This window comes from Mesoplodon bidens (genome assembly GCF_964165515.1).
Source record: "Mesoplodon bidens genome assembly, chromosome: 13".
Taxonomy (NCBI): Eukaryota; Metazoa; Chordata; class Mammalia; order Artiodactyla; family Ziphiidae; genus Mesoplodon; species Mesoplodon bidens.
The window spans coordinates 26,631,144-26,648,689 of NC_138169.1; the positions used below are offsets into that span (position 1 = coordinate 26,631,144).

Below are 17,546 nucleotides of genomic sequence, written 5' to 3' on the forward strand. Positions count from 1 at the left end.
TTTTTAAAAGGATATTATAAATCAGAGTCAAGAGAAACTTAACTGACTCCCACACCAGGCCACGCGCCAAGGAGGGCAGCGGAGGAGCCGCAGAGGACTCAGCTGCCCCTCCCGGCGGGAGGCAGGGCCTGGGTTTGGGGAAGTGAGCGGAGAACAAACTAAACGCAAGAAAGTGGGAGTTGCAAGGGCAGGGGAAGAGGGGAACCACAACTTTTTTTTAACCTTATGGGCTAAATGTAAACTGAAGATTTTGGATAAATTTGGACAGCAAAAGAAACACCATTCTTTTAAAGTAGACTGAAGCAGTGATTTTTAAAACAAAGAAAGCAGAACTAGAACATCTTAAATTTTTAATCCTTTCTTTACAGGTCACCTAGACCACTTTTGATTAAGAAAACTGTAGAAAGTTAGTAACTGCCACAAGCAGACGCCAGGCGGTGGTGGCACATGTCAATTTTCCATAGAGTCCTGCTTCGTGGGGTGTCTGAATGCACTGCTCGGCATCTCTGCTCACACTTGCTGGAATCAATCGCGGCAGATTTTAGTCCACAGGTCGCTTTTCCCCATATTTCTTTGTAAATTCTTCAGCGTTCTTACAGAATTTTTTACGGTCCTTAGAGTATTCTTCAGCTAGGTCAGCCCGGAGCGGGTGCTCGGGCTGGGGGTCGTTCACCAGTGCTATGAGGGACTGGATGACTGCCAAGAAAAGGACAAGGCACCGCTGGTTAGAAGGCCCTTGGAAGGGGCATGGCAAGAAACACAGCTCTGATTAAACAGCTATATGCTTCTCAGACAGAGCAGCCTCCCATTCATGCAAATTTCTAACCACCAGCACTCAACCCATCATTCCCATGATGAGAAGAAAGTGATGGAGGACAAACAGCCAGTGCTACAGTAGATAACTAACCGTACAGAGTGATGCCACGTCCTCCTCCTCCTCCTCCAGGAAGCCTTCCTGTGCTGACACACTGGGGATGTCCCAGTCCCCAGTCACTCTCACCCCTCTCCTACTTTGGAGACCCAGGCCCACCACTGACACCCCCACTCTCATGCAGGTGAAGCTTCTCCAGGGCAGGGACTGGGCAATGTGCGCAGCACTACACTCGGTTCAGGGTGTGTGACAGGCCTGCACCGTGTAAATGGATAATGAGCCCACCCTGAAAGACCCCTAGCAGCTTCTGAACGGCTGAGAAAGGTTCACTCGACCACCCTGCATTAACCACTGGGAGGCTGTAGCCCTCATCAGCACTGCACAGTCCATTCCAGAGGTGGAAGTCACACGGATGGCTCAGGGTGGATTCCACAATGCTCCCCCAAAGGGCAGTCAGGCCCAGATGTGCTAGACAGCGAGCCCTGGACAGGAGGGCCAGGAGGGAGTGGAGGGTGGGGGAGGGGGGAGTACAGAAGGTCCAGGAACCCCTGGTCTCCTCAGAAGTGGGGTGCATGCAGCCACCAGGCTTCCCACACACGTCCCCTGACTCCCCCCAACCCCCACCAGGACCAGCACCCCCACTGTCCTAGCAAAAAGGCCCCTCTCCTCTGGACTGCCAATGCCAGGTGCCTTTATTGGGAGCCCACGCTCTTCACCCCAGCATCACAAGGAATGGGTTAAAAAAGCTTTTTGTTCCAATTTCTCCTTGTTTGTCACAAATCCACATGGCGCTTAAGTGATTATTTACTTAATATATTTCTTTAAATCACATCAAAAATATTTTTTAAAGAAAGTTAACTATTAGTAACTCTTACGGAAAATCACTTTCACTTGCCATAAACGGAAGGCACGCATCCATAAACATGAAATAAGCACCTATGCTGCCTCCTTCCCGGCCAGAGGAAGCAACCACCGGAACAAACACTCTTCCTAGTGGCTCTTTCTCAGCATCTCTGAGGCACCCCAGCCCAATGCACTCCAAGACTCTCCACAGCACGCTCAGCCATGAGACTGCTGTTCTTAACTTTTGGGAAACCTGAACCACATTTGCCCTATAGCACATTTATAAGGTGGCTTCCCATCTTTTTCCAGGATTAGAAATGGTTCTGAAGCAGAGTTGACACTGATGAGTTTTCAAGTTTTCCTCCATTATGGAGACTCAGGCTGTCTGATTCTCACTATGATCATCTTAATACCTAACGTATTAGCATCAAATACATTCATCGTTAAGACGTGCTTTTCAAAAGATAATTCACCTTGCAAGTTTGCAGTTCGTCTAATTCTTTTCGGAGAACTTGCTTTAAATATTTTCAAGTTAACTAAGTAGTTCTGATGAGTGCTTCATTCTTTCTCTACTCCTGTAAACTGTAAGAAACCCCAGCTGAGCTCGTTTGTTTCCACAGTGAGAACACCGACAGCTACAACGCTTTCCAAACCACAACCACAGCCCCATCCATCACTTTCACATACAGGGGGGGCACACTCATTATGTTTTACAAATGATCGAGCCCTGGCTTCTTGATCTCTTCCTTGACCCAAATGCTACTCAGAAGGATCTTTCCCCCTCCAAAATGTAGGGGCTTAAAAACATTATCAAAACTTACCTCCTTTCTCACTGTATATGAATGATCAGAGACTAAAGTCTATAAAATTTCCTTGTTTTTGTTCTTTCTGACAGTTTGTGATGGAGGATGTAAACCGTATCTGTAACTCATCCCTTTTCATGGGGACCCAGTGGGCTCCATTCTCACAGAGTAAAATGTGACCCATACCTTCCCCCATACACGAAGGCGTACAATGCAGTGGTCTTCCATGGATTGTGCTATGAAGGGTAAGTTTATTAATCTTATCCTGTTTATTGTATTTGAGTCCTCTTTCTAAAGTTTATCTACTTGATTTGTTATAAGACAGCAAATGGGTATGGGGGGACTAAAACATTTGATATTTATGAATCTGACTTTTCTGTTTATGTAATTTTGTTGCTGTGTTGTCTGGTTCGTGTAGAGGTCAGTATTATACAGGCTTCCTTACTGACTGTATTTCATATGGCGAATCTCTTTCACCACCCAACAAAGCCCTTGCTCTGTTGATAGATATGTACCAGAACCAGACACACTGCTGAGGAAAACTCTTGTTTTTACATCCTTTCTTCTGGTTACTGTTATTATTGCCAACTCCTACCACCTTTCTGTATGATACAGGTTTGCCTTGTTTCTTGACTTTTCTCCTACTTTTGCTCAATTTTTAATGCTTCTTTACTTTCTTTTTAAAAATTGAGATATAATTCACATACCAAAAAATAAACTCTCTGAGAAGTATACAATTCAGTTGTTTTTAGTGTATTCACAAAATCGTGTGACACCGCCACTATCTAACTCCAGAACGTTTTCATCATCCCCAAAAGAATACCCACTCTCCTTAGTAATCACTTCCTAGACCCCTCCTCCAGCCCCAGACAAACACTAACCTCCTTTCTGACTATAGATCTGCCTATTCTGGACATTCCATATACTGTTACTTCTCATTATTCACAGTAGTTACCCACTAAAAAGTTGCTGTGAATGCTGAATTATAGTGAACCATGAATGACCCCAGGAATGACCAGCTATAGAATCACCCAGCTGAGCCCAGTGAACCTACAGAATGAGAAATAATAAACTGTTGTTAATTTAAGCCACTAAGTTTTGAGATGGTTTGTAATACAGTAACAGGTAACTGAAAGACAGGGGACACGGTGTCAAGTGCCAGGGACAACGTTCCTGAAGTGTGTGAGGATAAGCTAGGCCATGCCGGAGGAATCTACAGAATGATCTAGAGAGAAACCCTGTCTCTGATCACAAAATAGCAATTCTCCCGGTGCTGCATGTAGAACAGCACTGTGTTTAAGATAAAAGTTTTATCTTCAAAACTTAAGTCAACAAGTACAAAAGAATGAAAAACCTATCTTAGATTTATCTGACTATTTGAAAAAAGCACCCACAACCCGGAAAAGCAGAGCATGCTGGCTGCTCACCGAGACCTGAAGCTGAAAACAGGACCGGTGCTGCCACGGCCCTCTTGGGCAGCCTGCCCTGTGAGAAGGGCAGAGCACAGGTACCTGAGCCCAATTCTCAGGTGAGGGAGGAGACCCTAACTCTCTGTGGTCTGGCCACCTGAGCAAATGCAGCAACTGCAGGCTCCCACACAGAGCTAGGAGTTTGTGTGCTTAAGAACAACTCTGTCAATCTTTTACAGACATCAGCTTGTGCACGACCAAGCCCCAAGCCCCATGGAGACCCCTCCACTGTGACTCCACGCTTGGTACCCACCGCTTTCTGCTGCTCAGCTGTGGGAGCCTGGTGGATGCCTTTCATGGTGACTGTTTCAGTGAGTCTTTCAGGGGTTCCACTGGAAAATGACTGTTTATATCAGTCACCAAAAAAAAAAACCAATACCTGCAGCCTCTCAAATTCCAGCCTCATCCATTCTCCTTAATCTAAAAAGACCATAAGTGGTTCAGGGAGTTACTTACAAAAAAGCCACCAAAAATATGAGGTTAGGATTGCAAAAGAAAATTCTAGAATTAAGAATAAAAACTAGACACAGTCTATAACAAAGTTTAGTCACCTGCCGTGGAAAAGAGGGGGGCGACCACAGTAGTGAATCAAGTACTTTTCCCAGAAAAATGAGGGCACCCAGACCCAGGGACACACAGGGAGTTCCAGGCCCGCTAAGGCCGACTGTGTGCTTTCACGTGGGCACACTGCCCTCAAGTCTGGCCGTGCCCTCCCAAGACACCCCAGTGAGCCCCAGCATCCTGTGGCCTGCCACGTGGCTCCGGCTCAAGCCCACAGGCCCTCAACACCCTCCCTTCCCCCTTCCAGTCTGAGTCCACATGCTAACTGCTGTGTGAGGCCATTTCCCCCACTCCAGGCAGCCCACAATCCTCACGAACACTCCCAGGGACAGGGTCACACCCCTCCCTGCACTGGGAGCGAGCGCTGGTCTGGTCTGTCTGTGGGGGTCCCCCTTGGGCTGCAAGCATGAGAACACCTGCGTGGGTTGAAGCTTAGCTGAGATGCGCCAAGCTCATGGGACAGCGGGACCACAGCAGCCTTCTGTGGACACGGTGGTCAGCGCTATAGGATTTCTCTGGACTCCGTGCGACGTGGTGTCAGAAGGGGCCTAGAAGGCCCTGCCCGCAGCAGTGTCCCCAGAAGACACGAGGAGATGCCTTACCTTGGTCAGTTTTGGTTGCTGGCTTCCAGTTTTCAGCACTAATTACCGGCAGACAGACCTGCCCCTTTTCATCAATGTTTGGGTGATAGATCTTCGTTTTAAACGTGATCTTCGGTGGTTTGAATGGGTACTCTGCTGGAAAGTTGATTTCAATTCTGAAGGCCCCTTTATCATACGGAGGGTTGTCCTGGAGGGAAAGGAAAGAGGGCGGAGTGAACCTGTAGCTGAGACAGGAGTGTTCTAATTGTTCACTGGAAAAATTAATTTGTTTCAAGAGGTTGTATCAACTGAAGCCTTGTCACCTTCAGGGGAACAACAATCAATCTGTATTTCTAGAGCAACATGTCTGCTAACCTGTGAAAGGGTCTGAGATGGATGCCCTGGCCTCTTTACCTTTTTTTTTTTTTAATAGACTTTATTTTTTTTGAGTAGTTTTAGGTTTACAGCAAAACTGAGAGGAAAGTACAGAACTCCTACACACACACAGCCTCCCCCACCAGAGTGGTACACGCGTTACAGGTGATGGACCAACACCAACACATCATCACCCACAGTCCACAGTCTACAGCAGGGCTCACTCTCGGTGCTGGACACTGAATGGGTTTTATAAAGTATTATACCCTATGGTTGGAATCATGCAGTATGCAGCCCTCTCAGACTGGCTCCTTTCACTTAGTAATATGCATTTAAGATTCCTTTGTGGCTTGTTAGATCACTTCTTTTTGTCACTGAATATTAATCCATTGTCTCGATGTAGTTTATCCATTCAGTTCCTGAAGGTCAGCTTGGTTGCTTTTGGCAATTACGAATAAAGCTGCTATCCACAACCGTGTGCAGGTTTCTGTGTGGACATATATTTTCATCTCCTTTGGGTAAATACTAAGGAGCACAATTGTAGGTTAAGGGTATGCTTAGTTTTGTAAAAAATCACCAATCTATCTTCCAAAGTGGCTGCACCATTCTGCATTCCCACCAGCACTGATGAGAGTTCCTGTTGCTCCACGTCCTCGCCAGCATTTGGTGTTGTCAGCGTTCTGGATTTCCACCAATCTGACAGGTGTGTAGTTGTATCCTGTAGTTTTAATTTGCAATTCCCTAATGATATGGTGTTGACTACCTTTTCATATGCTTATTTGCTATCTGTATGTCTTCTTTAGTAAGAAGTCTGTTCAGATTTTTGGTCCATTTTATTATTATTATTTATAAATTTATTTATTTATTTATTTTTAGCTGCGTTGGGTCTTCGTTGCTGCACACGGGCTTTCTCTAGTTGTGGTGAGCGGGGGCTGTTCTTTGGGGTGCACGGGCTTCTCATTGTGGTGGCTTCTCTTGTTGCGGAGCATGGGCTCTAGGTGCATGGACTTCAGTAGTTGTGGCACACGGGCTTAGTTGCTCCGTGGCATGTGGGATCTTCCCGGACGAGGGTTCGAACCCGTGTCCCCTGCATTGGCAGGAGTATTCTTAACCACTGCGCCACCAGGGAAGTCCCTGGCCCATTTTAAAATCAGGTTCTTTGTTTTCTTGTTATTGAGTTTTAAGAGTTCTTTGTATATCTGGGGTTAACAGCCCTTTTTCAGATAATGTCTTTTGCAAATATCTCTTTATCTTTTTTGAAGGTATGAAGAGTTACACCAGGGGTAAATAACAACCCAACCCAGACCATACCAAGTGCTGAAAGGCCAAAGAGGTGGCCACAACTCCAGAATAAAGCCAGCACTCAGCTGGATGGCTGGCCCCTGAGGAACTGAGCTGGCCCCTAGCTGGTCGCCAGGCAGGGCCAGAACCATGCCCCACCCCTGTGTCCTTAGGACCACTCAGAGAACTATCCCTCAGGGCCTGCACACTGATGGCCCAGGAGCCTCTGAGAGATGCCCCAAGAGAAAGAGGCCAGCCTCTCTCCAGCCTCTGCCTCCACGTCCAGAGCTGAGCCAGCCCTCCAGTCTGCGGCCTCCCGGCCCCGGACTCCAGCTCTCTGGGGTCCCAGCCCACTCAAAGGAGGCCCGGCTTCACTGAGTGCCCAGGAATGCACAGCGCTGCCTCCTCAAGCACCAGCGTAATGAGATATTCTCCAGCAAGTAGGATTCCTCTGCTGGGGAGTGAGGCTGGCACACGCCAGGTCCCCACACTGTCCCCTGGTCTATCCCCACCCAAGAAGGGTAAAATTAGGGAAGGCTGAGGGGTGGGAGAGGCCTTCCCAGCAGAGAGGACTAAAAACTAGGACGGTAGGGGCTTGGAGGGGACAGCATGGAGCAAGACAGGAGGCTGGGGCCAAGTTTAGGGGTCTGAACCACCCAATCGAGCAGCTGGATCCGCGGTCAGAAGATGAACCTACAGGAAGCGCGTCAGGAAGGTGGTGCCTCAGGGGCAGGTGAGGGAGGAGATGTCAACACCGCGGGTGCTGCACCTGGGTGAGGAGACAGACCCACGCACATCCGGAGGGGGTGGGCCATGGCTGGACCGGGAAATCATTTTCACCCTAACAAAACCTTCCCTAATCCCTTCTTTAGGGAACACAGAATTGTCTAGAACACTGTCCAGAAGTTAAAGTGGCAGCGGACTCCTCCCAGGCCTTGTCCTGACTGCTCACTATCTAGGAGAGCTAGACTCACCATTACCAACGAGCCCACGGGGACGCGGAGATTTTGCTTCAGGGTTTTAAGAAGGGACCTGCTTCAGCCACGGAAAGAGCCTTCCTGGATGACCCTGGCTGCTGAGACCCACCAGGTATGTTCGACCATCACCCAGGACTGACCAACCCCACCTGGGGCCCGCCGCGTGCTGGGCCACGTGCCAGGAGCTGGAGACAAGGACGAGCCAGGCCAGCCAGGCAAGCCCAGGACATTCCCCAACATCTGTCATGTGGGGGTGACCCGGAGGTAGGAGCCACCCACGTTGCATGCTGCACATGGGCAAAAAGTCAGGAGAAGCAGCTCTCTCACTACAGGACACAGGACAGGCCGAACCTCTCGCTGCACAGAGAACGTGTCTTAACTCCTCGGAGACTCTGTCCCCGTCCAGGGCTCGGGGTGACCAAAGGAGTGGCTCCAAAACCCCAGGGATTTGTGTGGAAGGGGGTGTGCAAAAATTCAACACAGGACCTACCCTGTGGATAAAGGCCTAAGTGCCACACGTGAGTTTTCCACACATTAGAGTTAAACTTATTCTGTGGGAAGGCAGCTCAGAAACTAGAAGGGGCCTCAATGAGAAAACACAGCTTTGTGGTAGAAAAATAGTATTCAAAATTTCAGGAATTTGCCTCAGACGGTCCTCTCCACAAGCCATGGAGGGATACCGGCAAGGACAGTGCAAACCCTGCCTCCTCTCGCCCCTCCTGGCTCTCACCCCACCCTCCCCAGGCACAAAGCCACTTTGGAGCAACTAAGACCAAGAGGAGGCTCCTCCAAACCCCTTGGGCCTTTCCCCCACGGGTCCACTCCTGGCCTGCAGGCAAGCCGGCCCTTTCCTCCCCAGGGCAACCTTCAGGAACCCCGAGACCCCACCACACCCCATGCATCTCTTAATCCACTGAAGACCCAGAGTCCTTCCACCATCGTACATCAGTCACAGTTTTGTGTCACCATTGTGGCAGCTTTCCCTGGGGCTCAGGGAGGACACCACACAGCTCTCTGGCAGCCACTCCCTGACCTGGACAGCAGCGACACCAAGTCCCCGTGGTGCATGCCCAACTGGCAATCTGACACAACACGGGACTCGTGGCTGGATTGATGTGGACAGGCAGCTCCTAGATGGATCCACTGATGATCGACCACGTGTGTCGACCGGTGGAGAACCCTCAGCAGTGTCCTTTCCGCGGGGTAACCCTTCACCCACAAGGAACACAGCCCGGCCTGGCTGCCCTGAGGACGTCTACCCAGGCCTGGCCCAGACCCACCCTCAGGCTGCTTGCCCCGGGGTCCAGTTACAGAGGGACGGGAAGGTGGGCTTCCTTGCGTTCTAACCTTCACAGTCCACTAGAGGGCCTGGTCGAAAGGCAGGAAAAGCTCCTGGCCTCTGAGCACAGACTGTGTCTTCTCACCCCCTGTAACTGTTAAGTGTTCATTCTCTCTTATCTCTCCGTGGTTGCCTGAATTACCAAGTCTGCGCAGTGAACAGAGTCATCGTCTGCTAACTTTGCTTTCTGAAGATGACCTCTTTGTACTGTTTCCAACAATTGGGTTCGCAGGACTTTTCACAGTACAGCTCTTTATCAATGAATACTCTGACATTAAAAAATTCCATCGTTTTCTCTTTGAAAATAAACATTTGTGGAAGTATTTTTAGAACAGATTTTCCAATCTTTCATGACCAAACTACCCTCTGAATTACACCTAAATTTAAAATCACAATCTCTAAACCATAATGGAAAAGAATAGGAAAAAGAATACATACATGTATATAACTGAATCACTTTACTGTACACCAGAAGCTAACACAACATTGCAAATCAACTACACTTCCGTAAAATAAATTACAAAGAAAAAAACTAAAGAAATTAGGTTGGTCACTAAGTTTCAAAATGATTTCTTAAAAACCCAATAAAGCACGCTGAATATTGCAAAAAAAAAAAAAATCACCGTCTCCAATAAAACGGAATTCCACAGAAACTTTCCCTCCTCTGAACTCATGGGCACCTTTCACGGCATGATTCACCTTCCCTTCAAGAAAAGAAGTAGCTTTATTGGGGCTTCCCTGGTGGCGCAGTGGTTGAGAATCTGCCTGCTAATGCAGGGGACAACGGTTCGAGCCCTGGTCTGGGAGGATCCCACATGCTGCGGAGCAACTAGGCCCGTGAGCCACAACTACTGAGCCTGCATGCCTGGAGCCTGTGCTCCGCAACAAGAGAGGCCGCGATAGTGAGAGGCCCGCGCACCGCGATAAAGAGTGGCCCCCCCCGCCACAACTAGAGAAAGCCCTCGTACAGAAACGAAGACCCAACACAGCAAAAATAAATAAATAAATAAACTCCTACCCCCAACATCTAAAAAAAAAAAAAAAAGTAGCTTTATTGTTATTTCTCATCGAAATATAACATTCACACCAAAAAAGTAGTACTAGACATTCCGCCCCAGGATAAGGGCTGAGCGTGTCCACGACACAGCCTGCGGCGCACAGCAGTCAGCACACCCTTTGGTCAAGGGACCCGGATTCTGGGAGGGCAGTGCTCTTGGCTACACAGCCTGTGCCCGCCCACGCGTGGGGCAGATCACACTTCCCTTTCTAAGACCCAGCCGCAGAGCTACTAACATGGGAGAATTCCTTGTCTGTTGTAGAAAACGTGCGGTGTGGGCCAGCACCCTGGCACGCGGCGCCCCTGCACACACGCATGTGGTTTGCTGCTGGCAGCACCCACTCGCCCGCCCTCGGCGCGCCCACACCTTCACTAGGGCTGCAGCATATTCCACCATCAGACGCAGCACAATTTCCTTACCTCCTCCCCGTTGCCGGGCGAGAACTTGCTGCACTCGTGAAGAGTGTCTGGACCCAAACGCTTCCTTACCAAAAACATAAAGCGACCACAGGACCCACAACCCCACTCCTAAATATCCTAAAGAAATGAAAACACATGTCGACATAAAATCCTGTTCACGAATGTTCACAGCAACATCATTCATAATAGCCAAACAGTGGAAGCAACCCAAATACCTATCAACTGGTGAACGGATAAGTAAACTATGATATATCCATTACAACAGAATATTATTTGGCAATAAAAAGGAATGAAGTATGAATACATGCTACAACATAGATAAACCTTGAAAATATTATGTTAAGGAAAGAAGCCAGACACAAAACATCACGTATTATATGATTCCATTTATATGAAATATACAGGATAGCTAAATCTACAAAGTAGATCTGTGGTTGGCTACGCCTGGGGGACTGGGGGTGATGCTAACAAGGGGAGGTTTCTTTGAGGAGTAATAAAAAATGTTCTAAAATTGTGGTGATGGAGAAACAACTCTGCAAATATACTAATAGCCATTGAATAATTGTACACTTTAAATGCATGAAATGCAGGGTTTGTGACTCTCAATGAAACTGTTAAAAAGGAAATCAAAGCTAACTCAGAAACAGGGTTTTCGACTGAGGACAGTGTTGTCCCTCCTGGAGAGGTTTAGAAATGCCTGAGGTTGTCCCAGTGACAAAGGTGGCTACTGGCATCTAATGAACAAGAAACAGAGACAACCCTGTACGAATAATCCACCCGCACACACCAAAATGTAGTTTCCAAGGCTCTCTGAGAACTACAAATTCAATAACTTACAGACTGTTTGTGAGGCGCCTACTCTGTAATGCACAGTGCTAGGGACAGGAAGTGGGAGGGAAACAGATAAAGGTCTCTGCCTGAACCAGAACTCGCTGAGACGACACCCACACCACCAGTTATAAAGCAGAATTAGCCCTCTGAGGAGCCCCAAAGAGAGGGGGGCTGGACCACAGCTGACCCCAACGGACTGTCCAGCCAACGGCTGCTCCCTGCTGTCTCCTTGCTGGCAAAATCCCAGTTTTGTTTCCGTCCATGTTGCCCCCTCATTGTGAACCAGGGGTAAATCCTGACTGGTCTACACCTGTCCCGCCCAATATGGTGGCCAGCAGCCCAAGTGCCTATTGTGTACTTGAAACAGGACTCTTCCGAATTTAGATGTGCCATAAGCATAAAATACCACCTGGATTTGAGACTTTGTGCAAAAAAAAAGAATAAACTAGTTAATAATTATTTATATTGATTACATGTAGAAGAATATTTTTAATATACTGTATTAAGTAAAATACTTACCAAAGTGAATTCCACCTGTTTCATTCCCTTCCTTCCTTCCTTTCTCCCTTCTTCCCTCCTTCCTTCCTTCCTTCTTTCCTTCCTTTGATGTTAGTTCCCCGACCAGGGATTCAACCCACACCCTCCTCGGGCCTTCAGCAGTGAAAGCGTGGAGTCCCAACCATTGGACCACCGGGGAATTCCCTCATTTTCATTTTTAATGGGAGTTCTGTAAAATTTAAAAGCATGGCTGTGGCTTGCAGTATACTCCTTTTGGACAGCACAGTCCATCATGGTACTGCCTACACCTCGGCCAGTGACAGACCAGGGGTGGCCATACGTCCTGGTTCTGGATAATGAGGAGTGAGGGGTCTGTGGTGGGCCCCTGGGATGGGCGTCTTTGTTTTTGGTCACACCAAACTACACACACACACGTGTCACAGCTGGAGAAGTCTGAATGGGGTTGGTGGACTGATCAGGGTCCACTTCCTGGTTACAGCACTGCACTACAGTTGCACAACAGGTGAAGGCTACTGGGGAATCTGTGTGTTATTTCCTACAATTGCATGAAAAGCTACAATTATCTCAAAATAAAAAGTTCAAGGAGAGAGAGAGAAAAGAAGAGATGGTCTCTTCCTTCCGGGAAACCGTGAAGCCCAGGCAGGTCTGTGCTCTCCCCTCGCTGAGCCACTGGATGGCCAGCCCAGAGCCCCTGCCACAGGACTCTGTCAGGGGCAGCAACTCTCCCTTTTCAAAGCCACACTAAGTAGGGGGTTTCCTTACTTGCAGTCAAAAGCGACCTCACTACTATGAATGGTGAGTGGAGGGAACAGAGAGGAGGGAGTGATTCACTGAGACCAGGGAATGGAGAGCACCAGAAAGACGCAGGTGCAGGAGGATGAGCCAGTTGGAAGGGGCACACACGGCTTCACAAGCAGAATAGGAGGCCTCTCTCTCTGAAAGTTAACAAACAGGTATTTACCTCAACAATTGTCAGTTTTGAGCAGCCCAGCCCCAGGACAGGGGAGCAAAAGCTCCTCGAAAGAGGCTGGGGCCCGAGCCCAGGTCGGGGAGCCAGGGCCTGCGAGGTGCTCAAAGAACCTGTGAGACGGAATGGCCTGCACAGAGGCAAAGGCAGTTGCAGCTTCTGCAACGGGATGTGATCGGTGTACCTGAGGCTCATTCCCAAAAACACTCTGCTCAGCAGAACCTGGTGCGCGAGCCTCGGGGCTAGTGCAGAGGCCAGAGACACTGTGATGGCAGAAAGACTGTGTCCTCTCCCAACAGGCTGGTGGAGTGACCACCAGGGCGGTACGAGGCCTCTCCACGAAACTCAATTTCATTTTAAAAACAATTATTGACACAGTTTTGGAGATGCAAGGCCTCAGGAGTACAAAGCTGACTCCCAAGTCTGTGCTTCTGAAGCCCAAAGGCAAAGAAATCCAGGACAGTCTGACTACACACTGACGAGAGGCAGGCATTTACCAGCTCCTTTTACAAATGAGGGACAGGGGCACAGACAGAAGACACTGTCGTTGTTGAAACGTTGTCACGTGTGCATGTCTTACCTTCTCAATAAAAGGTAAAACCAGCAGCAGCACCCCTGTAAGTCCAGGGTGACAATGACATGGGTAGGGAGCAGCCCAGGCAAGAAAGGAACTCAACTGGGGATGAACACCCCCACACACAAAGAACTAAGCACTCAAATCATCAAGTTAGAAAAGAACAAAGAGGGACTTCCCTGGTGGCGCAGTGGTTAAGAATCTGCCTGCCAATGCAGGGGACACGGGTTCAAGCCCAGATCCGGTAAGACCACACCTGCCACGGAGCAACTAAGCCCATGTGCCACAACTACTGAGCCTGTGCTCTAGAGACCGCGAGCCACAACTACTGAGCCCACGCACCACAACTACGGAACCTGCGTGCCTAGAGCCCGTGCTCCTCAACGAGCACCCACCGCAATAAGAAGCCTGTGTACTGCAACAAAGAATAGCCCCCAGCTCACTGCAACTAGAAAAAGCCCACGCACAGCAATGAAGACCCAATGCAGCCAAAAATAAATAAATTAAAAATAAATTTTAAAAAAGAGCAAAGAGCAAACAAATACCAAGGAAAACAAAAGACATAACATAAAAGCAGAAATTACCATAAAAGCAAAAATTAGCAAATCAGAACACAGAAAAAAGAATGGAATTTCTACTTCTTGATACATGAAGTCAGTATAACCATCTATCAAAATCCACTAAACACAGAAAACACAATCCAATCTCACATATGACCACAGAGGCAAACACACTAAAGACTAGGAAATTTAATACACTGGAATATTTAAAAACAGTCCATTGTACTGAAGGGGGAATTAATCCAGAAAGCAATGAGGGGCTTAATTAACAGGCCACTTTGAAAACCCGCACCACAAAACCTAATTGACAGTAATATGGCCTTTAATGAAATCCACTCATTCCTGATTAAAAGAGAAAAATTTAGGGTGTGACATCAGCAAAATGGCAAAGCAGGCAGCTCCAAACTCCCATCCCTCCGTAGAAACAAACAAACAAAATACTGCAGAAACCATCAGAACCAACTTTGTCAGAACTCTGGAAAACAGTCAAAGGTTTACAGCAACCTTTGGCTGTGAATGCAGAATCAAGAAAAAGGCAACTAAAACACAGTAGGAAAGCTTTGTGTCGACTTTACTTGCCCTTAGCCTGGCCGCTCCCTGGCTGGGCGACAGGCATCTTGAAGACGGGTGAATGATGGCCACCTATGACCACCATGTGGGACCCGGGCCCTCCATTCCAGAGAAGCAGAGCAGACCTTATTACTGTCTGTCTGTTCTAACCGGTCCAGGGCTACCTGGAGGGCTGACACAGGTGCTCATCTGTTTTGCCTCGCTCAAAACCCACAGAGCATGGGAAAAGCACAGGAACTGCTCAAGAAGACTGTAGGGGACTTCCCTGATGGTCTAGTGGTTAACACTCAGCACTCCAAATGCAGGGGGCCCAGGTTCGATCCCTGGTCAGGGAACTAGATCCCGCACGCTGCAACTAAAGATCCTGTATGCTGCAACAAAGATCCCATGTGCTACAACTAAGACCCAGAGCAGCCAAATAAATAAAAGACTGTAAGGCCATGAAAAACTCACAGCTGCCTACAGCAAAGGATGGCAGGTGAGACACAACAGATTGCATAAAGCCAAGGAGGAAAAGCCACAGAGAAACCCAGGGATATCAGGGCATTCAGAAGTACCCAGGTACACTGGGGAGCTGAGAAAGTCACACATATGCCTAGGACAGGATACACGCTAAGAAAAGAACGGAGAAAATCTGAAGCTTTCACCACCAGCTAACCATAGGCTCAAGAAAAGCAGGAAGTGAAGAAGGCAGAAATGTAACTGGCCTGGCTACATGTTCAAGAAGTTCCCTAGCACAGAGCCAACCTGCAAAGACTGAGAGACTTTTTTTAAGCTCCTGGCATTCAAGGAAATTTCAGTCAAAACACTGGTGGAACACAAGCAAAGCCTTCAACACTCAAGAACAGCAAACCCTGCAGGGAGGGGGAGAATCTGATTTCCGCGTTATAATATTCAAATGTCCAATTTTCAACAGCAGCAACAAAATCACAAAGCATACAAAGAAACAGAAAAGTATGGCCCATTTAAAGGAAAAAAAAAAAAACTGACAAAAACTATCTCTGAGTAAGCCCAGACATTAGACTTACCAGACAAAGAATTAAAATCAACTGTCTTAAAAATGCTCAAAGAGGGAATTCCTTGGCAGTCCAGTGATTGGGACTCGGCGCTTTCACTGCCATGGGTCCGGATTTGATCCCTGGTTGGGGAACTAAGATCCTGCAAGCTGTGTGGCCAAACCCACCCCCCCAAAAAAAGTGCTCAAAGAGGTAAAAAAAAGTCATGGGCAAAAAACTAAACAAAACCAGGGACTTCCCTGGTGGTCCAGTGGTAAAGAATCTGCCTTCCAATGCAGGGGATGTAGGTTCGATCCCTGGTCGGGGAACTAAGATCCCACATGTCGTGGGGCAACTAAGCCCGCACACAACTCCTGAGCCCACAAGCCTCAACTAGAGAGCCCGAGTGCTGCAAACTACAGAGCCCACGCACTACAACTAGAGAAGAGAAAACCCACACGCCACAACTAGAGAGAAGCCCGCTTACCACAACGAAGAGCCAGCACACCACAACTAAGACCCAACACAGCCAAAAAAAAAAAACTGAACAAAGCTAGGAAAATAATGTCTAAACAAAATGAGAATACCAATAAAGACATAGAAATTATAAAAAGGGACTCAACAAAAATTCTGGAGAATAATACAATAACTGAAATGAAAAACTCACTAGAGCAATTCAGTAGTAGACTTGAGCAAGCAAAAGAAGGAGTCAGCAAACCTGAAGTTAGGATAATTGAAATTATCCCATCTAAGGAGCAGAAAAATGAAGAAAAGTGAACAGAGCGTAGGGACATATGGGACATCACCTAGCGCACCAACACACATAATATGGGGGCCCACAAACGGATAAGAAGGAGAAAAGGGGCAGAAAGAATATTTTAAAAAACAATGACCCCAAACATTCAAAATTCCATAAAGGATATGAATCTACACATCCAAGAAGCTCAAGGAACTGCAAGCAGGATCAACTCAGAGAGATCATACCAAGATACATAGTCAAATCATCAAAGGACAAAGAGATGATCTTGAAAGCAGCAAGAGAAGTAACTTGAAAGCAGCAAACAACTGATTTCTAACCAGACACCATGGAGGCCAGAAGGCAGTGGGAGGACACATTCAAGGTGCTAAAAGGAAAAGACTGTCAGCAAAAAATATCCTTCAAAAACGAAGGCGAGGGACTTCTCTGGCAGTGCAGTGGTTAAGATCCGCCTGTCAATGCAGGGGACACATGTTTGAGCCCTGGTCCGGGAAGATCCCACATGCCTCAGAGCAACTAAGCCTGTATGCCACAACTACTGAGCCTGCTCTCTAGAGCCCGTGAGCCACAACTACTGAGCCCACGTGCCACAACTACTAAAGCCTGTGCACCTAAAGCCCTGCTCCACAACAAGAGAAGCCACTGCAATGAGGAGCCCTAGCACCACAACAAGGAGTAGCCCCCACTCAATGCAACTAGAGAAAGCCCACGTGGAGCAACGAAGACCCAATGCAGCCAAAAATAAGTAAATAAATAAATAATTAAAAAAAAAAAAAGAAGAAGAAGGTGAGGGACTTCCCTGGTGGTACAGTGGTAAGACTCCACACTCCCACTGCAGGGGGAGTGGGTTCGAGCCCTGGTCAAGGAACTAAGATCCCACATGCTGTGTGGCACAGCCAGAAAAAAATTTAAAGAAAAAAAAAATGAAGCCAAAATTAAGATATTCCCAGATTTAAAAAATCTAAAAGAAAAAGAGGGAATGAATTCATCACTAGTAGATGTTCTGTAAGGGAATACAAAAGGGAGTCTTCAGGCTAAACAAAAAGATACTAGACAGTAACTTGAAGCCATAAAAAGAAATAAAGAAAAATGGTTAAGAAACTATACAAGATAATATAAAACCCAACATTATTGGTTATTATACTTTGGGTTTGTAACTTCTCTTTGCGACAGTAACAATATGAGGGGCTGGGTAA

General features: G+C 47.5%; 1 protein-coding gene across 2 annotated transcripts in view; it reads right to left on the minus strand.

Annotated features, from left to right (window-relative positions):
• Window positions 1-333: 333 nt before the first annotated feature.
• The window catches only part of UBE2L3 (ubiquitin conjugating enzyme E2 L3), a 42,203-nt gene continuing 24,990 nt past the window's right edge, over window positions 334-17,546 (minus strand). For both annotated transcript variants that reach the window (XM_081251693.1, XM_081251694.1), the window contains exons 3-4: window positions 5,150-5,336; window positions 334-696 (exon numbers count right to left, since the gene is read on the minus strand). In XM_081251693.1, the coding sequence (XP_081107819.1) occupies window positions 542-696; window positions 5,150-5,336 (342 nt within the window). In that variant the 3' untranslated portion in view covers window positions 334-541. The remainder of the gene's footprint in view (window positions 697-5,149; window positions 5,337-17,546) is intronic.